This window comes from Gadus morhua, chromosome 6 (assembly GCF_902167405.1).
Source record: "Gadus morhua chromosome 6, gadMor3.0, whole genome shotgun sequence".
In the NCBI taxonomy this organism is placed as follows: Eukaryota; Metazoa; Chordata; class Actinopteri; order Gadiformes; family Gadidae; genus Gadus; species Gadus morhua.
Genome location: NC_044053.1, coordinates 20,643,226 through 20,665,725, shown reverse-complemented (window position 1 = coordinate 20,665,725; position 22,500 = coordinate 20,643,226). Strand labels below are relative to the sequence as shown.

At 48.2% G+C, this 22,500-nt stretch overlaps 1 protein-coding gene across 1 annotated transcript in view; it reads left to right on the top strand.

Annotated features, from left to right (window-relative positions):
• The window catches only part of hmcn2 (hemicentin 2), a 63,394-nt gene extending 40,920 nt beyond the window's left edge, over positions 1-22,474 (top strand). Inside the window, exons 48-81 of the mRNA XM_030359043.1 lie at positions 316-594; positions 1,174-1,364; positions 1,825-1,906; positions 2,321-2,457; positions 2,544-2,685; positions 3,404-3,548; positions 3,993-4,117; positions 4,581-4,737; positions 4,832-4,953; positions 5,101-5,265; positions 5,415-5,522; positions 5,616-5,750; positions 5,892-6,026; positions 6,440-6,709; positions 7,165-7,355; positions 7,445-7,658; positions 8,082-8,216; positions 8,958-9,151; positions 10,302-10,383; positions 10,687-10,857; positions 11,094-11,246; positions 11,851-11,988; positions 12,529-12,650; positions 12,955-13,204; positions 13,781-13,840; positions 13,921-14,040; positions 17,028-17,162; positions 17,489-17,608; positions 18,461-18,586; positions 18,817-18,945; positions 19,333-19,656; positions 20,301-20,420; positions 20,546-20,672; positions 21,022-22,474. Coding sequence (XP_030214903.1) covers positions 316-594; positions 1,174-1,364; positions 1,825-1,906; positions 2,321-2,457; positions 2,544-2,685; positions 3,404-3,548; positions 3,993-4,117; positions 4,581-4,737; positions 4,832-4,953; positions 5,101-5,265; positions 5,415-5,522; positions 5,616-5,750; positions 5,892-6,026; positions 6,440-6,709; positions 7,165-7,355; positions 7,445-7,658; positions 8,082-8,216; positions 8,958-9,151; positions 10,302-10,383; positions 10,687-10,857; positions 11,094-11,246; positions 11,851-11,988; positions 12,529-12,650; positions 12,955-13,204; positions 13,781-13,840; positions 13,921-14,040; positions 17,028-17,162; positions 17,489-17,608; positions 18,461-18,586; positions 18,817-18,945; positions 19,333-19,656; positions 20,301-20,420; positions 20,546-20,672; positions 21,022-21,400 — 5,483 coding nt within the window. The 3' untranslated portion in view covers positions 21,401-22,474. The remainder of the gene's footprint in view (positions 1-315; positions 595-1,173; positions 1,365-1,824; positions 1,907-2,320; positions 2,458-2,543; positions 2,686-3,403; positions 3,549-3,992; positions 4,118-4,580; positions 4,738-4,831; positions 4,954-5,100; positions 5,266-5,414; positions 5,523-5,615; positions 5,751-5,891; positions 6,027-6,439; positions 6,710-7,164; positions 7,356-7,444; positions 7,659-8,081; positions 8,217-8,957; positions 9,152-10,301; positions 10,384-10,686; positions 10,858-11,093; positions 11,247-11,850; positions 11,989-12,528; positions 12,651-12,954; positions 13,205-13,780; positions 13,841-13,920; positions 14,041-17,027; positions 17,163-17,488; positions 17,609-18,460; positions 18,587-18,816; positions 18,946-19,332; positions 19,657-20,300; positions 20,421-20,545; positions 20,673-21,021) is intronic.
• The last annotated feature ends 26 nt before the right edge of the window (positions 22,475-22,500 follow it).

Here is a 22,500-nt window from a genome sequence, read left to right as displayed (position 1 = left end):
CAAAAGGCCCCTGTTTGACCAGCCGGTGTGAGAGTCATTAGCCATCGCAAGCCGTTTCAGAGTCTGCCCTGCACCATGTGACTTGGTGACATCACTGGTGGGAGTGGAGCTACATTGATGCTGGATAGATCAGCCTACCAGTCTCTACAGTCCCTTAGGCTGGTAGGCTGATCTACCCAGCATCCATCTGGGTGGACACTCCTACTTGTGATGTCACTAAATCAGGGCACATTATGAAACAGCTTTTCAAGGCTAATTTCACACCTAGTGCTAAATTCGGTTTAACCCCCACCTCCCCGGGTGTCGGCCCCACAGCGCCCCCTGGTGTGGACCGTGTGGAGCCGGTGGAGCCCGTCACGGTGGTGCAGGGCTCCTTGGTGACCCTGACGTGCGAAGCGCGGGGCGTGCCCCCGCCCACCCTGACCTGGCTGAAGGATGGCCAGCCGCTGTCGCTGCACCGCAACCTGCTGCTGGACGGCCGCGAGACGCGGCTGCAGCTGCCCGACGTGGCCCCCTCTGACGGGGGGCTCTACAGCTGCGTGGCCAGCAACCAGGCGGGCAGCAGCACCAAGAGCTTCAACCTCACCGTGCTCGGTACAACTCACACCATAAAGCAATGCTGGACATGTCTGGGGCACTTCCTTCTGAATGAAGAGGCGGCTTAGCTCAGGAGGTAGAGAGTGTTTTCTCGGAACCGGAAGATTGCTGGTTCAATCCTTGGAACCTCCTAGCACCTAGAGTGTCCCTGAGTAAGACCCTTAACCCTTACTGCTCCTGGAGAGCAGGCCTTGCATGATTGACTCCGCTTTCGGCGTGGGAATGTGTGGATTAAAGCGTCTGCTAAATGCCCTAAATGTAAATGAATGTCAAATAAATGAGATAAGATCAGTTGTGATGAGACAGCAAATTCAGGGGCCTCAACGGACAGTGACAATTAAACAGAGAATATAAGTATGTTTACAAATAAACATAAAAATATAGATTGTGATAACTAGAATACACTTATATCTGCAATATATCCGTAAATGAAATAAACTAAGGTAAAACAACAGCTACATTTAAATAGTCTTTGTATTGCTTAAAATGTATTGATTGGTTCACCAGAATATTGTGCAGGCATGTGATTGGTGGATGGGGCTTGAAACTGTGTTGCACTCTGTTGCTTTTCCCCAGAGCCCCCGAAGATATCCAGCACGGGGTCCCCCAATGAGCTGACCCTGGCCGTAAACAGCCCCCTAGAGCTGGAGTGCACGGCCGTGGGGGTCCCCCCGCCCACCCTCAGCTGGCTCAAAGACGGACGTCCCATGGAGCGGCCGGAGGTGGTGACGGAGGAGGGACGCTTCGTCAAAATAAGCAAAGTGGAGGTAAGTGTAATGGAGGAAAATTAATGGAATGACTAGCATGCAAGTGTGCCCTCATACTGTTCTGACGCAACTTTTACTGGTAGATTTAGATTTAGGGCATTTAACAGACACTTTTATCCAAAGCGACTTACAATAAGTACATTTGTCAATAAAAAGAGACAACGATATATCGCTGTCGCTGTACAGTAAGCATTTTCATAGAACCATGTGCCAAGCACAAACAATCACTAGGTTGACCCATTCCCCGCAAATAACAAAGATAGATAAGTACTATTTTTAAGTGCAAGGATGTACAACATACAATAAGTGCGTTTCAAACGTTCTATGCGTTACGTTATAAAACGGGTGGTGTTCTTCTTGCTTTGTTGAACTCTACAGTGAAACTCTTTCCCGGCAGCAGGCATAGAACTATCTTCCGGTTGTACCGCAGCTCAAGGTGATTGATGTGCTGCTCTTTCAGGTGGAGGATGCGGGGCTGTACACCTGCTTGGCCAGCAGCCCGGCAGGAGAGGACGGACGGAACCACTGGGTCCGCGTCCAGGGTAATACATTGTGTTCCTCTTGGCCAAGAGCTCAAGCATATGACGAAAGAACCCTGATGTCCTCTGGTCGTTTACCTCAGCCCTAATTAATCACTTTTTCTCCCTTGTTTCTTTCTGGCTCAAGTTTAAATAGTTTTTCCATGCTGTAAAAGAAAGGCCCATGTGGGTGTGTGTTGTGATCGAGGGCCTTTAGTCACATCTCCCTGTTCATCCAAAAATAGAGGTCTCATTGCTTGTATATTTTTAGAGTTGATACAGATGTTAACTATACTTTTGAGGTGTTACATCAGGTGTTACAGCAGTACACGCAACAACAGAAAACAACAGAAAGAGCTCCATCTCATCTCATCTCATCTCATCTAATCTCATCTCTAATGCATCAAGCTGTCTCACGCTTGTGTGTCTCTCTTCCAGTGCCCCCGACTCTCCTGGGCTCGGGTGAGGTGAGGACCGTGACGGTGGCCTCCAAGGGACACCTGACCCTGGAGTGTTTGGCTGACAGTGACCCCGCTCCTGAGATAGAGTGGTACAAGGATGACGTCAAACTGCAGGTAGAGAAGCTCGTCACAAAGGGTCATGGATCACAAAAAAAACACTCAAAATATAAAATAATGTGATGTCTTTCTTCTTCTGTCAGCTGGGCGGTCACATCCAGAAGCTGGCGGGGGGGCAGTACCTGGAGATCCAGGAGGTCCGACCCGAGGACAGTGGACATTACAGCTGCGTGGTCACCAACATGGCGGGCAGTACCAGCCTCTACTTCAGTGTGGAGATTCTCTGTCAGTCCATGTTATAACACATTATTAACAGTTTATACAGAGCTACATCGTGGAGAGTCTCTCTTAGTCTGGGTGGCTGGACCACCTCAAATTAATAGAATACATTAAACATTCTTTTTGATTTACCCACAGTTATAATAGGTAATTTGGACCTACAATATGATGATACAATAGTTTTGTATACACAACATTGTGATGCTATAGTTGTTTATATACTAAATGATGATACTATGGTTGTGCATATACTAAATTATGATATTATGGTTGTGTGAATACTATATAATGGTACTATAATTCTGTGTATACCATATGATGGTACTATAGTTGTGTGTATACTACATGATGGTACTATAGTTGTGTATCTACAACATGATGCCACTATAGTTGTGTATATACTATATGATGGTACCATAGTTGTGTATCTACAACATGATGCCACTATAGTTGTGTATATACTCTATGATGGTACCAAAGTTGTGTGTCAACAACATGATGATACTATAGTTGTGTGTCTACTATATGATGGTACCAAAGTTGTGTGTCAACAACATGATGATACTATAGTTGTGTGTCTACTATATGATGGTACCATAGTTGTGTGTCAACAACCTGATGATACTACAGTTGTGTGACTACTATATGATGGTACCTTAGTTGTGTGTATAAAGACATACGCTGATACTGACCTGGTTTTCTCTGCATCCTCCCATCGCTCCAGTGCCCCCGGTGATCAAGGAGAGCAGCTCCCTGGTGACAGCCCACCAGGGCCAGGACGCGGTGCTGCCGTGTGAGGCCCTGGGCGACACCTCCCCCACCGTCACCTGGAGGAAGGACGGCTTCCCGCTGAGTCATGACAGCAATAAGTATGTGCTCTGTTTTTGTTTGTGCAGACCGGGGCTCGTGTCAGACGGCTCAGTGTCAATCAACGTGTCAAATGTGGTCAGATGGTTTGATTAAAGTAACCACGCCACCGTGTCCCATGTCTGGTCGTGTGCACAAGATTGGGTGTTATTGAGACTGATGAGGGATTATACTTACTGGGTGGGGATGGCTGAGAGGATCTGGGCGAGGCCTGCGGCCTGTGTTGAGGGTTGTGTCTGTGGTGTGTGTATACGGTTGTGTTTGTGGTTAAGGGATGTGTTTGTCCGTTGTGTGTTAAGGGTTGTGTTTGTTCGTTGTGTTCTGGGTTTTGTTTGTGCTGTGTGTTTAAGGTTGCGTTTGTGTTGCGTGTTCAGGGTTGTGTTTAGGCTGTGTTCTCACGGTTGGGTTAGTGTTGTGTGTTCACGGTTGTGCGTTGCGTGTTTAAGGTACCTGCTCTCTGAGGGCTCCCTGCGTGTTCAGGACGTCCAGCTGAGTGACGCCGGGCGCTACTACTGTACCGTCTCCAACCAGGCGGGCTCGGACCACCGGGGGATGGACCTCCGCGTGTTCGGTGACTACCACTCCCGCTAATGAAGGGTTTTGGATATGATGTTGTGGTACTTAGAAATGATAAATTATAGAATTGTAGAACGTTGTTACCCTACTTTTGCATACCCACAAACGAGATGCCTATAAGACTTAAAACTGAGCTTGAGTGACCTCTGTATGCAGGGTATGTAGAGTCATGCTTCAACTGACCCATGACGGTGCAGTGTGTGCGTTTGTGTGTGTGTACGTGTGTGTCTGTGTGTGTGTGTGTGCGTTGTGTGTGTGCGTGTGTTTGTAGTATGTGTGAAATGTGAATGTGTGTGTGTAGGGTGAATATATCCCCTTTGGGTAAAATACAACAACTTAATGTAAACATAACTACAAATGACACCTGAACAACACAGACTCAATTACCAAACAAATCCGAGGCCGCTGCCTGCTGTCTGACCCGGTCGTGTATCCCCCCCCCCCCCCCCCCTGCTCAGTTGGCCCCTCCATCATCCCCGGGCCCTTCAACGTGACCGTGACCACGGGCGTCAGAGCTGTGCTGAGCTGTGAGACCAAGGGGATACCTGCTCCCCAGGTCACCTGGAAGAGGAACGGCACCCCGCTAGACATCAACCAGCAGCCCGGGGCGTACAGGTGAGCTCCTTCACCCCGGTGGGCCTGTGGTCGCGGCACGCCGTCCCGTGGCTCAGGGCGTCTGATGAACCCGTGTCTCTGTGGTCGGCTCCAGGTTGCTCTCCTCCGGCTCCCTTGTGGTGGCCTCCCCATCCAATGAGGACGAGGGCTACTTTGAGTGCACCGCCGTCAACGTGGTCGGAGAGGAGCGCAGGGTCATCGAGGTGCTCCTGCAAGGTAACGCTCCGACGACGATGCCACACCATAATGTCACCTTGACGTCAAAGTGGATTCACCGTGACGTGACCATGACCTCACCGTGACTCAGTGTGATTTGATCACAAGGGGTTTGTGATCGGATTGTGTTGATTCCTTGTCGTTCAGTTCCGCCGTCTATTGAAGACGATGTCACCGCGGTCACCGCTGTAAAGATGGCCGCTGTCTCGCTGCCTTGTCACGCACAGGGCCGGCCGGCGCCCGCCGTCATCTGGACCAGGGGCGGGGCCAAGTTGAGCCTGAGAGGGGGAGCGTACAGGATTCTGCCTACTGGTAGGATGTACTATGATCTATTATAACACTGAATAAAACATCTAACAATAGACATTTGACAAATAAAAGCTATTTCTCATATGTGATGAAGACATCATCTTCATCATCATAGTGCTTTGTTTCCTGTATCTGCCATGTCACTTCTGCAGGTGTGCTTGAGATCTTGGCTGCGGTTCCGAGCCACGCGGGCCGGTACACCTGCTCGGCCCGCAACCCCGTCGGTGTGGCACACAAGCATGTCACGCTCACCGTGCAAGGTAAGGCGGTCCACCTCTCTGGGTGTCTGTGAGGACCAATAGCCTCGGCCCTTTCCTTTGTTAACCATGTGAACGTGTATTGGTCATGATCAGAGCCTCCTGAGATCCGACCAATGGCAGAAGAGGTGCAGGTGGTTCTGCACCACGGAACCGTTCTCTCCTGTGAGGTCCACGGGTTCCCCAGGCCTTCCATCGTCTGGCAGAGAGAGGGAATAGCCATCTCGGCAGGTATGGACCGCGACCACGTCTACGCATGACCTTAACCATCCTCTAACCCCAAACACTGCACCAGACACATGGATCGATGCACAGCAAGCCCCTCCACCAGGCTACCCTAAGGACCTGAATCCAGCTCTCTTTCTACGACAGGACACAGACTGGCTGTGCTCTCCAACGGAGCACTCAAGTTTTCCAGAGTCACCCTGGGCGACGCAGGGACGTACCAGTGTCTGGCGCAGAATGAGGCTGGCACAGCCGTGGGCCAGACCAAACTAGTGCTTCAAGGTAAATAAACACTTGTTATTAATTGACCTGACTGGAGTGCCAGGAAATAAGTGTCTGGACCTACTTTAAACTCACTTTGTGAAGGAAAAACACCTTTATGGTGATGAGGAAAATTTAAACAAATAAACAAAGATATATATTCAGCTGAGTACCCCCTTCACCTGCACAAAAACATCTTTGGGAGAAAAAAGTCTCTTCCTGGAACAGACAAGATTTCGTCAACAAAGAGAAAGGAGAATGCTTGAGAATTCACGGATTCTCCGCCAACAATTTAAACTAGCTGAGGGTGAAAACAAATTATGTTTCATTTTGTTCCCCCTGCAGTGCTCTAAAGCACCCCCATTTGATCACTGTCTCTCTCTAAACACTGAGCCCATGTGACTCCATGTCTGTTGGCCCTGTTGCCCCTCCAGTCCCGCCGGTGCTGAGCGTCCCCAGGGTGGAGTACGTGGCGGTGCTGGGCCAGGCGGTCAGCCTGGAGTGCGTGGCTGACGGGCAGCCCCAGCCGGAGGTCACATGGTACAAAGACCGGAGGCCCCTCCTGGACGGCGCTCACGTACGCATCTTCGCCAACGGAACGCTGAGCATCAGCGCCACGCAGCGCAGCGACGCGGGCGTGTACACCTGCACGGCCAGGAACCTCGCCGGCCGTGCCAGCCACGACATGAGGCTAGGGATCCAGGGTCGGTCCTCTCGCTTACTTTATTTCTTTGTTTCTTTCTCTCTTTCTTTCTCCTTTCTTTCTTTCTGTATTTATTCAGATCGTTCATTTGTTTGTTTGTTCATCCTCTCTTCCTTTCTTCCTACCTTTCTTCCTATTTATTTCTCCCTCATTCTTTCTTTCTTTCTTTCTTTCTTTCTTTTCTTTCTTTCTTTCTTTCTTTCTTTCTTCTTTCTTTCTTTCTTCTTTCTTTCTTTCTTTCTTTCTCTTTCTTTCTTCTTTCTTTCTTTCTTTCTTCTTCTTTCTTTCTTCTTTTCTTCTTTCTTTCTTCTTTCTTTCTTTCTTTCTTTCTTTCTTTCTTTTCTTTCTTTCTTTTCTTTCTTCTTCTCTTCTTTTCCTTTCTTTCTTCTTTCTTTCTTTCTTTCTTTTCCTTGACAATGTCAATAACTATCTAACCAGCTGTCTTTCTGCCTTCAGTACCTCCTATGATTCTCGCCGGCCAATCAGAGCTGTCGGTGGTCCAGGGCTTCCAGGCCTTCCTGCCCTGCTCCGCCCAGGGGTCCCCCGAGCCCAGGGTCTCCTGGGAGAAAGACGGGGCCGCCGTGCCCAACCGTCCTGGCAAATTCACCGTCCTGCGATCGGGGGAGCTGATCATCGAGAGGGCGGAGGTCAGCGATCACATTTGTTATAATACCCTGCAGACAGTAATTGTGTATTTACTTGTTAGTATTTAAAGGAACACCTTCTTCTCCTACAGCCAGGAGACGGAGGTGTGTTCACCTGTGTGGCAGCCAACTCTGCGGGTTCCGTCAGACAAGATGTCCGCCTGTCCGTCAACATGAGGCCCGTCTTCAAGGAGATGCCGGGTGACGTGACCCTCAACGTGGGTCAGAGTCTGGCCCTGTCCTGCCACGCACAGGGAACCCCCACGCCTGTCATCCACTGGACAGCCAACAACAGTCCCTACCCAGGTACAACACACATCCCATCGTGGCACACACACATGCTACTCCTAAAGCTAACCCTAGCCCTAACCCCAATAATGTGGCCCTATTCAACCTTCATCAAGAAACTACAAAACAAAACAACATATCCTTACGCTATTATCTGAGATAACAAGGTTGGTTTCAAATTTGACTAAAAGCAAATACTTTACTGAGGAGACTAGACTTGACTAGAATATCAAGCAGTCATTCAATGCAACTGTAATCATAATACACCTTTTATGCAGCAGATGCACTAAATGCCTGACAAGAATAAAAGAAAAAACAAATATAATAAAACACGATAATATAAACCAGAGGTTCTTGGGGTTTACACATCTCCATATCTGTAAACCTGTAACCCTGCGATATCAAACAATATCCCCTAACGTGAGGTACTTAATGGTGCAGGGGCGACTGTGGACGAGTCGGGCCGGAGCTCCTTACTGGTGGAGAAGGTCAGCTCTGCCCACGCCGGGACCTACGTGTGCGTGGCGGAGAACAGCGTGGGCTCCATCCGGGCACTCTCATTCGTCCGCATCAGAGGTGAGTAGGGCTGTGTGATCAATCGAATTTTGATTGCGATTAAGATTTTTACGTCAAAAGATCTTAAAAAAACTAATCTAATCGAATAGAGCAAGGTTTTATGTTTTTTATAGGTATAGATATTTTATTCATTAAATTCAATAAATCTTATTGAATTTACAGAACAGCTGGATACATATTTATCTATTATTATTTTTGATCTGAACATTTGCTATTTTAACATTTTGTGTATTTTTTTAAGGGGGAAATTTCAAAGTTCTTTGTTTTTTTGGAGGGTTGGAGAGAAATGCCTCATATTTTCAAACTCAAAGTAATCGTTTGAATAATCATGATTTCAATCTTGACCGAAATAATCGTGATTATGATTTTCTTTCCATAATCTAGCAGCCCTAGAGGTGAGCCAAGGCCTTTCAGAGTCCAGAAGTTGTTGTTTTTTCTTAACATCATTTGTAATATGAAGTTGAAGTTGAAGGCAAACTCGTTTGCCCCCAACCCTCACCAACAACTATTCATCACCGTTTACAATACTTAAGGAAAAGTGGAATCTCTAGGAACAAATTTACTTTATACAAAACAAAAACCCTTTTTAAAGTAACTAGAAACAAAGTAAAGATCGTAACATCGTATATGATACAGTATAATGATTCTAAAACATTTTGTAACTCTCACACACACGTCTACATGTCTCTCTCAGCTGTGGTCTCTGTGTGTAACATTCACCACGATGGTGTCCCCCCCCAGAGCCCCCGGTGCTGAAGGGGGAGGCTCGCATGTCCCAGACGGCGGTGCAGGGCGACACGGCCATGCTGGACTGCCCCGTGCACGGGAACCCCCCCCCGGCCCTGCGCTGGCTCCGGGACGGCCGGCCGCTGCTGCTCCGCTCCCTCAGGCTGACCACCTTCCACAACGGCTCCCTGGCCCTGCACAGCGTCACGGTGAGGCCCTGCATCACAGCCACACCTCCCCCTGCTCCACTTCAGGGGCCTCCAGTCCCAACGGTTGACGTTACTTTGAGGGCCTGATGGAGAAACGGTTTATTCCTCTTCTGCGCTCTTCAGGGTTATTAAAGAAAACAGATCAGAATTCATTGGGAGCGTCATTCCTGTTTTCAGCCAAAGCGTATGTGTTGGTGTGTGTGTGTGTGTGTTAGTGTGTGTGTGTGTGTGTGTGTGTGTGTGTGTGTGTGTGTGAATGTGTGTGTGTGGGTTTGTGAATATGTGTTTATGTGTTTCTATGAGAATGTTTGTGTGTATGTTGTGTGTGTGTGTGTGTGTGTGTGTGGTGTGTGTGTGTGTGTGTGTGTGTGTGTGTGTGTGTGTGTGTGTGTGTGTGTGTGGGTGGGTGGGTGGGTGGGTGGGTGGGTGGGTGGGTGGGGGGGTGGGGTGGGGGGGTGTGTGTGTGTGTGTGTGTGTGTGTGTGTGTGTGTGTGTGTGTGTGGTGTGTGTGTGTGTGTGTGTGTGTGGTGTGTGTGTGTGTGTGTGTGTGTGTGTGTGACTGCCACTGCAAGCTGCCCTCCCCTCCACTCCCAGCACCATCAGATGGGAGTCGTTCCAGCCCAGGGAGGGGTAGCGAGGGCTAACTGCATTAGCAGCCCGGTGAGGGAGATGTTCCAGCCTTCTGCCTCCCCTCCCTTTTTAAGTCAATGATCTTGTTGAGTCTCTCAGGCGCTGCAGTAATCTGCGGATCCCGCGGATGAGACTAACACAGATGGATGACTTTACTCCACTCAAACTCAATGACAATCGAACTGTAAAATTCACTTTTTCAATGACGCTTCAGTTGCTGAGGTACAGACAAAGAATTGTGGTGTGGCTTTATCAGATGTCGGCTATTTAGCATAAAGATGCCCTAAAGGTGTTTGCAGGTGTAACAGAAATATGACTCCTTTCTTCATTCAGGGCCTTTTGGAGTAATTAACTGTGTTTGTGTGTGTCTGTGTGTCTGTGAGTGTGTGTGGTGTGTGTGTGTGTGTGTGTGCGTGTGTGTGTGTGTGTGTGTGTGTGTGTGTGTGTGTGTGTTTGTGTGTGTATGGTGTGTGTTGTGTGTGTTTGTGTGTGGTGTGGGGGGGGGGGGGGGGTTCCGCAGGCTGGAGATGCAGGGGAGTACCAGTGTGTGGCAGAGAGTGAAGCTGGGGTTGCTGAGAGAACCATAAGTCTTAAAGTTCAGGGTGAGTTCTGTTATGGGACCAACTGGTTCAGATTTACATGCTTTTTCCCCTCCTAGACGAAGACACACGTGCACGTGTGTGTGTGTCAGTCGACGGCTGGTATATGATGTCATTTGGTCTCTGAGTTAGTTTCCATGTAGATCTTGAAGCAATCTTCGTGTTTTCTCTTTTTTTTTCCTCTACTATTGTATCTACTTCATCTGAAACATTTCAAACTACCCCAGCCTTGCATTGTTTCAGTATTACATATTGCGGTTTGTAATTATGAAACACTCGGTCATCCCTCCGTCTGTCATGACACAGTCAACGGGGGCTTCTCCGGCTGGGAGGAGTGGGGGCCGTGCAGCAGCAGCTGTGGACAGGGCTTCCAGGAGCGAATCAGGTCATGCAACAACCCGGAGCCAGCCAATGGGGGCAGGTCATGTGACGGCTCCAGTGTGGATTCCAGGAAATGTCAGGCTGGGCTCTGCCCAGGTGGGACCTTGGTTCATATTGCTAACTTGTTTTTGCATTTTAATTATTTTAGTTCTGGAAAGTTGAAGAAAATAATAATAATGTGATCAAACAACATAAAGGAATCATTGAACGAACAAACCAACAAAACAGTGGAACCCCAGGGGGTCAACGCACACTCACGTCATGATCAGTGAGTGTGTAGGTAGGCTGGCCTGCATGACCCTCCTAACCCTGATCCCCCTCTCTGGAAACAGGTGAGTCCCCCCGCAAGGCCCGAGGCAGCCTGATCGGCATGGTGAACGAGAGGGAGTTCGGGGTGGCCTTCCTGGAGGCCAACATCACGGACAACCAGGAACTGGGCACCAGCACGCTGAACGCCCACCTGGACAATATCCCCCCCAGCGTGGGTGAGTACAGAGCCAGGACCGAAGTTTCTGGCTTTGGTCTTCACGGTCCATAATCTACCATCAGATAGACTCACAAATTATTATTTTGAATAATAATGCTTCTAGGTTGGTCATTAACCTGTAGGCATGTTTACTGAATCCTATCTGCACCTTAGATTACCTGTTTGTCCATTCACTGTAAAGTCACACTGGATAACAGCGGGAATAGCTCATTTACAATGATAAAACCACCCATGTCCATACGATTATTCAGCTTTCTGATGAGAAAGAACAACTCAATGTCAGAAATCTACATCAAATGTTTGAAATATAAATTTCCCCTCATTTATTTTTCTTCTAGCTGAACAATAACTGGTTTCAATAGAAACAGCCGTACATTAATAACGATATAATGCATGCCATTTGGTGGCTGCGTCCCTCCAAGGCGCCTCACAGAACCACGAGTGCGTAGCATGTGTGGAGACGCCTGCTATACGATCGCTCATATGGCGTGACGTCACACATGGGAGATGAAACCACGGGGAGGTGAAGCAAGGATCCCGGGACACCTCCGCCCTCGTAAACGCGCTGACCCTGTGACCCCTCTGTGATGGTGTGTCCCCAGGGCCGCTGCTGCGAGTGCTGGTGTCGGTCTTCACCCCCATCTACTGGAGTGCCGTGCTGCAGAGTGGAGCCGCCAGGAACGGCTTCTCCCTGACCCAGGGCCTCTTCAGACAGGAGTCCCAGCTGGAGTTTGAGTCCGGTGAGCGTCAGGGCAGCAGCAGCAGCAGCACAGAGGGTCTGTGAGAGTCTGCTGTCTCCATGGTCCTGGTGGTTGTTAATGGAATCCACCCGGGACCGGTCTCTGAACTTTTAACAGGGTGTTGTCAGACGACTGCCCGACGTGGGATTGAAGAACCACATCACAAAATAAAAAATACATTTTTTAATAACCGTAGCCCTTACATTATTAAAAATTGCCTGTCGATATGCAACTAGATCCTCTCTCGACACAAGTTTACTTTGGCTAAATAGATGAGTAAAATATATTCAAATAAAATAAGAAGATACATTATTAAAAAGTAGGACCGACAAGATAAACATTCTAACATTGAAATCTCAATATCCATGTCAGGAATAACCTGTTGCTTCTGCAGTCCCTAAAACATCCAACAGAGGGCTTGTGTATACTATTCACCAATGGAAGCAGTGGTTTGCTCAGTTTTGCATATGATACCATGCAACGGTACCTTGACTGAGCCTCTCTGTTTACCTGTATGGATGTGTCTCTCCACCCCCCTAGGGGAGGTCCTGCGCCTCACCCACGTTGCCCGGGGCCTGGACTCCGAGGGCGTCCTGCTCATCGACATCGTGGTCAACGGCTTCTGCCCTCCGTCATTAGCCACCTCCCACCTGGCCCTGCAGGTCTGTCCACCCCATCACATCTCATTTTACATTGTACCTGCAACACCTAGGTCCTCTCAGTCAACTTTATGTACAGTAAATGTAAAAGTCTTACACTTTGTGATACAGATACATTTTATTCTATCGTCACTTACTTTATTATTATCATTTGACTGTTTTTGATGTGAGCTGCTGTGATGCCTTCGTTTCCCCTCGTCGATGAATAAAGCCCCAGTATATCTATCTTATAGCAAGAGCAAAACACATTTTTGTATTTGTTTGTTTCTACTTCCTGCCCCCCTCCCCCCCTCTCCCTGACGACCAGGACTTCGACGAGTCATACGTGCAGACGGGCCGGGGCCAGCTGTACTCCTGGTCCTCCCAGCAGCAGCCCCACCAGAGGCCCGACAGGGCCCCGCTGATGCTGCGCTGTAACCACACCATCCTCCACGAGGGCCCGGCTCAGCGCCAGGGGCCCCTGCTGCAGCTGCTCCGGGTCTCTGGCATCAACAGCGTCTACAGCGTCTTCTCCCTGAGTCTGGACGTCAGCATCACCGCCAGCCTGATGCTACCAGGTGCTCCCCCCCGCCCCTCCCTCTCTCCCTCCCCCTCCAACCTCCCTCCCCTGCCTCCGTCCCTCCCCCCTCCATCCCCCTCCCTCTCCCTCCCCCTCCCTCTCCCGCTCCCCTCCCTCTCCCTCCCCCCTCCTCCTGCCCCCGCCCGCCTCCCTTCCTCTCTCGCCCTCCCCCCCTCCCTCCCTCCCTCTCCCCCGCGCCCCCTCCCTCCCTCTCCCCCGCCCACCCTCCCTCAGGGCGAGAGAGCTTGTCTAGAGTCCATCAAAAACAATTGACGCAATGAAATCGGGAAACAGACCGAATAACAAGAGGGTCCCTTTGTTATTTAATCTGATTGGTGCGAGGCACCCGTTGAAATCAGTTACCGCCCCGCCAGGACAGACTATAAATCATTGCGTAACGCAGTTTTAAGAGGAAACCTCTATCCCAGATGTCCTCGTAAAACGCACGTCTGCCTTATTTCATGCTGGGGATGCTGACCTACAGGGTTAGGGGTTCAACCAGTCCCCCCTCGCCCGTACCCCTAACCCTTACCCTCACCGCCTGTCAATCCCTGATCACACATCTCCTTTACAGACGGGGATGGAGAAGCATGTCCAAAGGGTTTCCTGGAGGACATGGCCTCCTTCTGCGCCGGTAGGTTCTTCTTCTTCTTCTTCATGTTGTTTGGACCGACCTCCTGTCAGCCATTTATAGCGTTCTCTGACCCCCGCTAGATGAGGACGAGTGTGCTCTGGAATCGACCTGCTCCCACGCCTGCAACAACGTCATGGGGGGCTTCACCTGCAGCTGTCCCTCGGGTTTCACCATCTCCACGGAAACCAACAGCTGCCAAGGTCAGGTTAAGAGGCCGTCCGCCCACTCCTGACTCATTTGTTAAGCCGTAATTCAATTCACTTGTTTATTAATTTACTCATTAATTCTGTCACTTGTTTATTCATTAACTTTTTCATTTATTCATTCACTCGTTCGTTCACTCATTCAGTTAATCATTCATTCATTGTTGTTTTTCTTTTAATTTATTCGAGTTACACTTTTCCTCAATTGCTTTGGCTCATATTTTGGTCATATCTCACACAAAACATTGAACTCATACTTTGTGTACAATCTACACAATCAAAATGTGTAGATTGTAGCGTTATAGTTGTTATATAGTTATATAGTTGTTGTTATAGTCAGGCTCCTATTCTTTCATCAACCCGCTATGTTGACGGTACTAGGATGTAATTTCTGTCTAGATAACTGAATAATTATGTGTTTCAAACTAAATACTATTCAGAGACCAGTTTTCAACACAAGTTTTTATATGATACCTTGCGCTCACATTTCCATGGAAATTGTTGCTGTGTTTTTATTAAAACAACTATCAAATAACACAGCCAACAGAAAACTTACAAAGAAAAATATAATTCTGAAAGACATCAATGAAACAAAAAAGATAAATTATGCATAGCCTTGCACTGTTAAACTGGAGAGCTACGCTGACGTCTTAACATCACTGGATGGTGTTCAGAGGTTAGTTGCCTGACCGTTTTTGACCGTGTTGATGTGGAAACGGTTAAATAATTGTTTTTGACATGTTTTGGAGAGCACCAAATTCTACTGAGAACCAACATAATGGGCCCTATCTTGCATCCAGTGCAATTGACTTTCTACAACGACGCATGTATGTGTACCGGCGCAAATGATACATGGTGCTATCTTACAGATTGATGAAGCAGTTGCGCAACTGACCGACAAATACCTGGTCTAAGTGCACTAGCGGATAGTGCTGTTGGTGTTGCTATTTTGACGTACCATGGCAGGTCGGAACTTCAAGCTTTTTTCAATAGGGGCTGCATGAATGAACACTGTAGTAGGCTATGCCATGCGTTAGAATAATAATAATAACAATGATAAACTCAAGCAAAGTAGGCTATATCCCAGCCTTCCAAAACAAAATCTCGTTTTAGGGTAAGCCTGAATGATAAGGTTGGTTAAATTATTTGGGAAAGAACAGCTGATACAGCGGTAATAAGTTGTGTTTAAATCAATGCATCTGCGAACACCGTACAGCAAATATTTTCTTGACACAGACATTGTGTACAATCCCATAACTTTTACTATTGATGAGTATTTGACCGTGAGAAAACATTGTTTTACTGCGAGTGAGCGTTAAAAAGAATGAATGAATGCAGGTGCGTGTGTGTGCATCCATCTAAACAAATGCAAACTAAACACCTAACGCATAATACATTCCATAGCTATGTACATTAACGGGGGGACACATGCATATTAGGAACACACAAGTCGATAACGATAATGTATACAATGCTGGTAAGAAACGATGTGTGTTAGGGTTAGGGTTATCATATGTGTGTTAAGTTTTCTTTGCCGCAATTTACATGACGACTCAGTATTTCGGATGTTGTAGAAGAAAACGCTATTCCATGCGTGAATTAGGCCATATTATTTGGCCATAAACTGAGCCATTTGAAGTTTGAAATTCATTTGTTCATGCATCTGTCTCATCAGAGACTGTAAACGCGCTGATATCACCTCGTCAGGTTAAAATGCGCTCATGGCTCTTAAAGGGGATTGGAGATGGCACTCTCATTGGTTTATGCACGTTACGCCCAAACCACACCTACAAATAATTAGGCTACTTCTGGGCAACCCTTTTTAGATTTGCGTCGGGCACAAGAGTCATTTATCCGCCGGTATAATAGCAACAGCGGCAGAGCCCCGCCCACAAAGCTACTTCCGTTTGGCGCTTCTCACTTGCGTTTCAGACCGTTAAAATAGGGCCCAATCACTTTTATCAAAAAGATGCATTCAATTGGATTTGTACAAATTTACGACCATTGTACTTACAAATTTAAATCGACAAGCTAAAATATTGGCAATTTATTTAAATAATGACAAACTCTCATCTGTCCTGAACAATTCCCCATCATATTTTATGTTTTGAAAAATAGCATTTCATTTGAGGATTGGTCCAAAGCAATTGAGAAAAACTGTAAACCATTTGCAAAAATCATTCAGTCATTATTTACTTTATTTATCCGTCTTAAAATCTCTCACAGAGCCGTAGAAAAGCGGTGGCATTTACGAGAATAATGAATGCCCATGCCCGACGTCGCCCTCCCTGCTCCCAGGGAGCTCATTACAGCTGGCAGGGCGCTGCTCTTTCCAGGCCGGCTGCCCTGCATTTAGACGCTTCGCATGGTCCAACCTGGTGGTACTGCACTGCTGTGGTCGTTAAACAGGGATTATCAGATTCCACATATAGATTATATCATAGATCAATTTATTACTATACAACAAAAAATGCATAGATAAATACAAGTATACATAGTGTGTAGTGTATAGTGGGGCGGTACCGTAGTAGCAGCGGTAGTAGTAGCAAAAAACAACTACAGCAGTTGTGTGTTGCCTTATTTTGCAGTTTGTCTTGGACATTCAGCTTCATAAGATGACCACAAAGCCAGACGTTTACTTTAATCCAATAAAGGGTTTCATTGCGCCACGACCTGCCAACCGACTGACAAACCCACCAACCGACCAGTCAAACAACCGATTACCAACCAACCAACCGGCCGACCAACCATCAAATGTCCAACCAACCAACGTCCAACTAACCAACCAACCAACCAACCACCCAAACCGACCACTGACCGACTGACCCACCGAATGACTGACCAACCGCCCGACAGACCTACCAACCGACAAACCAACAGACCAACCAACCGACAAACCAACAGACCAACCAACCGACCCCCAAGCAATCTCACAGGGAGCCGTGGAGGAAGACTTCAACGTCCCTGCTTTCCTTGTCTTGCAGACATCGACGAGTGCTCCCAGGGCTCCCACATGTGCCACTTCAACCAGCAGTGTGTGAACACTGTGGGCACTTACCGCTGCCAGGCCCGCTGCGGGGCGGGCTTCAAACCCAGCGCCGCCGGGAGCTCATGCGAAGGTACGCTCTGCTCATATTCCAATGCCTGTATATGATCAGCGTTACAGATGGAGGGCGGGATGGGTTGGAGAAAGGTACTGGGTTTAGTTCCCAATGTCCGCAGTCTTACCTGTAGGCATCAATGAGCAAGATTCCCTCCCCCCTAAACCTGCCCAAAGATGCATTGGACAAAAGCTCACTAGTAAATAAGATGTAGTTAATAGGGATTATATCTGACTGAATAGAGTTATTTTTTTCCTTATAAATAAGGAGATCACAAACCATACAACATTCTGAATCGTTTTGCTGCCCTATCTTAATGTGTTTTCATGCTGGTGTTTCTCCAGATGTGGACGAGTGCCAGGAGTCCTCTGTGTCTCCGTGCCAGCACCAGTGTCTCAACACGCTGGGGTCCTACCGCTGCATCTGTCACCCTGGTTACCAGCTCTCTGGTCCCCGCTGCCTGGGTCAGCCCCTCCCCACTCGCACAGAGCACACACTACACAACACACAGGCTTGTATTGATGAGGGACTAAATGAACGTTCTGTGTAGACATCTGTACAAGCTGTCGTCAGGGTGCAGATGCGATGTGATAAACATAGAGAACAACACGTTTGCTTCCCATAAACGATATGTACTGCTTCCAGTTGCGTGGATGGACATTGATGCTCCTGAGGCCAATTTCCACCAGAACCGTCACAGTAGCATCACGGCAGCGAAGCGGCTGTGTTCCGTACTGCAATCCCCACTAGAAGTGGTCCGGACACGTTTCGTCTGATGGCTCAAGACGTGCATAATTATAATAGGCATCATTCATCATATATATACAATACAACAATCAATATTATAACTCATTAAATACGGTATTATTTCGAGATGTCATGGCAATGTAGCGGTCCGCTCGCGACACCGGATTTGGGATTAGAGAATAGACAAGGCATCGACGCAGACTTCATTTCTTCTTTGCCACTGATTAGCTATTGATACCATAGAAAGACTGTATAATATTAAAATACCCTGTGAATTGCATAGGGGTCGATGTGAGATCATGAATATTCATGAGCAAATGCAAACTTATTGGCTGTAGAAGTGTTCTGAGACACAGCTGCGAACCGGCAACCTTCAAAGGTAGAAGAGGCAAGTATCGTAAACAAAGTGCCCGTTTGGGGAGAGATCCGTGCCGTGCCGCGACCGTATCCAATGGAATAGCCTATCTTGACTATAATGGTTTCTATTATTTTCGGCGACCGTTTACTGCCGTGACGGTTCTGGTGGAAAATTGGCCTTCACATGCAGTAACCGTATGCCTATGCTGCAGACGTCAACGAGTGCATGAGGAGCGTGTGTCCGGCTCACCAGCAGTGCCGCAACACGGAAGGAGGATACCAGTGTTTTGACAGCTGCCCAGCTGGCATGACCAAGACAGACAATGGAGCCTGTGTTGGTGGGTGACTTTCTCTGTCGCTCTCTTTCGCTCCCTTTCGCTCTCTGTCGCTCTCTCTCTGTCTGTCGGTCTGTCTTTCTGTCTCTTTCAAATTGAGGATTTATTTTCACAGGTTAGATTTGTGTGTGTGTGTGTGTGTGTGTGTGTGTGTGTGTGTATGTTTAAAAAATAAGAAGTTCTAAATGATGTTGAATGTTGTTTTGAATGAATCATTATTGCCTACGTTTCAGATGTGGACGAATGCCAGGACGGGAGTCACATGTGCCGCTACAGCCAGATCTGCCAGAACACGGTGGGGGGGTATGGCTGTGTGTGCCCCCGAGGGTATCGCTCGCAGGGAGTAGGCCTACCATGTCTAGGTAGGTGTATTCAAAAGTACCTCCGCGTCCACAGGTGTCCCGTCTTGTGTAGAGTTATTGCAACCAATCACAAGCCATGTCAGAATCTGTCTTTTTATGACATCACCTGTGGTTTGGACGAGTGTCCAAACCAGATGCTCAATGATCAGAACGGATGGCCTATCAGGTACAACAAGTGTTAGTACAACTGATTTGTGATTGGACAAACTGATTGCTGATTGGACAAACTGATGATGATTGGAGAAACTGGTGATGAATGAATCCATCCTACCTGTCCCAGTACATCTGGATGGCCATTCCCACATATGATGTCAGAGCTTCCCCTTATTGGCTCGTTCACCGGGCCCCTGGTGGTATCTAAGTCTTTGTCCCCGGTCTGGTCCTCAGACGTCGACGAATGCCTACAGACTCCCGGCCCGTGCGCCCACCACTGCCGGAACGTGCCCGGGAGCTTCCGCTGCACGTGCCCCCCCGGCACGGCGCTGCTGGGCGACGGGCGTTCCTGTGCCGGCCTGGAGCGCGGCCACACCTTCACCAACGGCTCCCGCGTCCGGGCCCGGCTCCGCCCCCAGCTGGTGTCCACCCTGGGCCGACCCGTCCTCACCCGCACCCACGGGGTGTCGCCCGTCCTCTCCCGCACCCACGGGGTGTCACGCATCACCAGGCAGAGCTGCCCCGCGGGCTACGCCAACAAGGACGGCTCGTGTGTTGGTGAGTGGGTCTGCTGACAGGCCGAGCAAGAGCCTCTGTCACACGGGCACAGAGCAGCAGGGACATGTCCTTATCATACATTAAAGGCATTTAAACACCAGCCATCGGGCGCCCGGGTAGCTAGGTGCATCCTGCCCTAGGTGCATTGCTGCCTGTTCTCCCCTCTAACTTCCATACCTTCCTGTCTTTCTCACTGTTTCATAAAGCATAAAAAATAAAAACACCAACAATCTACAAGGAAGTATACTAGGGTCTACCCATGGTTCCATTACCTGAGCTGTTTACCCCAGAAAGGTTGTGCCACTATGGTCGTTGGAAGACAGCCAAATACTGGCATTAAGCTCTTCAATAGTAAACCCTGTACTATCCTCGCACTGTCCTCCATTGCGCAGTGGGGGAGGCAACGGAAGTTTCTCAGAGTCAAGTGTTTGTTTTCAGTTGAGGGTTTGTAGCCATTGGCCACCGATGAATTTATCCAAGTCGAGCTAACAGCATGATTGCAAAAATACGAAACAGATGTTCACGGTTTACGCTTGGGACGCAACCTTTGAGATCTGTATCCATTTCTGCGGCAGGTAAGTGAAGCCAGCAGCTCATATCCAAATGTTTTGCTCACCTGTTTGGGTTGCCGTGCCTCTTTACAGATGTGGACGAATGTGTTTTGAGGAAACCATGCCAACACGATTGCCGAAACACTATTGGCAGTTTCCAGTGTCTCTGTCCCCATGGTTACCAGCTCCTAGCCAACGGCAGGAGCTGTAAAGGTAACAACTCACTGTCTAGTAAAAAACAACAAAAAAAACTGATTGTATCATAATACATGCTCACTTCGATAAGGACATCAGACTCTGTGTATGTCAGCACACTCAAACCGGGGCTGTGTTCGCAGACATCAACGAGTGTGCCATGGACAGAATCCAGTGTGGCCCCAACCAGATGTGCTTCAACACCCGGGGGGGATACCAGTGCCTGGACACCCCCTGTCCAGCCACCTACCAGAGAGGAGGAAGCCCCGGGTAGGACCGCGTGTTACAATGCATTCTGTTTATTCTCTTTTGGTGGTGGTGGTGTTGATGGCGGTGATGATGGCGGTACTGATGATGGTGGTACTAGTGATAGGGGTGGTGCTGGTGGTGGTGGTGATGTTGGTGTTGGTGGTGCTGGTACTGGTGGTGGTGCCGTTGCTGGTGCTGTTGGTGGTACCTGTACTGGTGGTGGTGCTATGGTGGTGTGTTGGTTGGTGGTGATGCTGGTACTGTTGGTGGTTGTGGGGGCACTGGTGGTGGCGATGCTGGTGGTGGTGCTGATGGTACTGGTGGTGCGACTGGTGGTCTGTTAGTGACGTTCTGCCCCCCCCTCTCACAGGACGTGCTACAGGCCGTGCTCGCTGGACTGCGCCCCGGGCGGCGCCCCCCTGCTGCTGCAGTACAAGCTGCTGACGCTGCCGCTGGGCATCCCAGCCAACCACAACGTGGTGCGTCTCTCCGCCTTCTCCGAGTCCGGGGTGCTGCAGGAGCGCACCTCCTTCTCGGTGCAGGAGCAGGAGGGGGAGGCGGGGCTCAGTGGACAGGTGTTTGGCATCAGGGACGAGGAGGGGCGGGGCATCATCTTCACGCTGAGGGCGGTGGACAGCCCCGGGCTTGTGCGGCTCAAGGTGCAGGCCACCACCCTGTCCAAGCAGGGTCGGGTCACCTACCAGAGCATGTTCATCATCTACATCTCCGTGTCCAGGTACCCTTACTGAGCGCTAGAGCTCTGCCTGAACTGACTCTGCCCCCTGTTGGCCACCAGGGGGGTTACAGCGGCCTGAGAGTGCTGGTGGGAGGCGGCAGACTAGAGAAGGACCGCACCATTCCGTCAAACCCAATGCCTCGGTGCTCCCTGGTTCATTTTTAGAAATAAATCCTACAAATATTCTGACAGAGAATTTGTCAATGCAAGATTTGGTTCAATTTATTTATTCAAAAAGGGGTTGAAAATCTCCGCTGAGATTTATGAGCTCCAGATGGATTCATTTTGAAAGATGCAATATAAAATGTAATTCATTTTTTTTTACATTTGTTACTAATTATGTTCTTTCAAACATTTGTTAAAATGTTTATTTGCAGGATGTTAAATATATTTTTAAGTACATAATTAACCACAACCCTGGGGTTACAAAAAGGAATAAAAAACCTTAATTATAAATTTGAAAAGGCACACTTTTTACAATATGTGTGCAGCATACGTGTTTACCTCGAGTTTGTTAATTTATTTAATGAATATAGGTTTTTCTTTTGTCCAATCAATTCCCATCAAATTTAAATGAATTAAATTGTACTGTCAAAGATTTGACACCACTGTAATACCATCTCAACCGAGGCCTGGAGCTATGGATATTAACAAAACATAACATGTGTGGAAATGTTATTTTTTCATATCTTATTTTTTATTCATAGTTTTTATATAATGTCAACTTGTCGAGAAAAAAAAAGGGGGGGGGGTTCTTTGTGTGTCTTCCTTTGAAGCGATTTTGGCTCCAGCCAATCAACGATCATGTCTCTATGGTGCTTTAGGAAGAAAAGAGACAGGATTATGTCTGAGTGTATGCATCACGGCAGAGAGTCAGAGTTGATTTTAGCACTTATCTGTCTCAAGTGTGATATGAGTGTCTGACAGCAGACGTACGCCCCCTGGGGAGACAGAACACATTCAACAGAATCTCAAGTGATACGGAGAGAGAATGCCTTTTATTTGGTCCATATGAAAACACACTTCAGTTCTCTGAAAATGGATGTAATGTTTGTATCTTACCAGAAATAAAAAAACGATAAACACACGTGTTCTGCTGCTTATTATGGGACC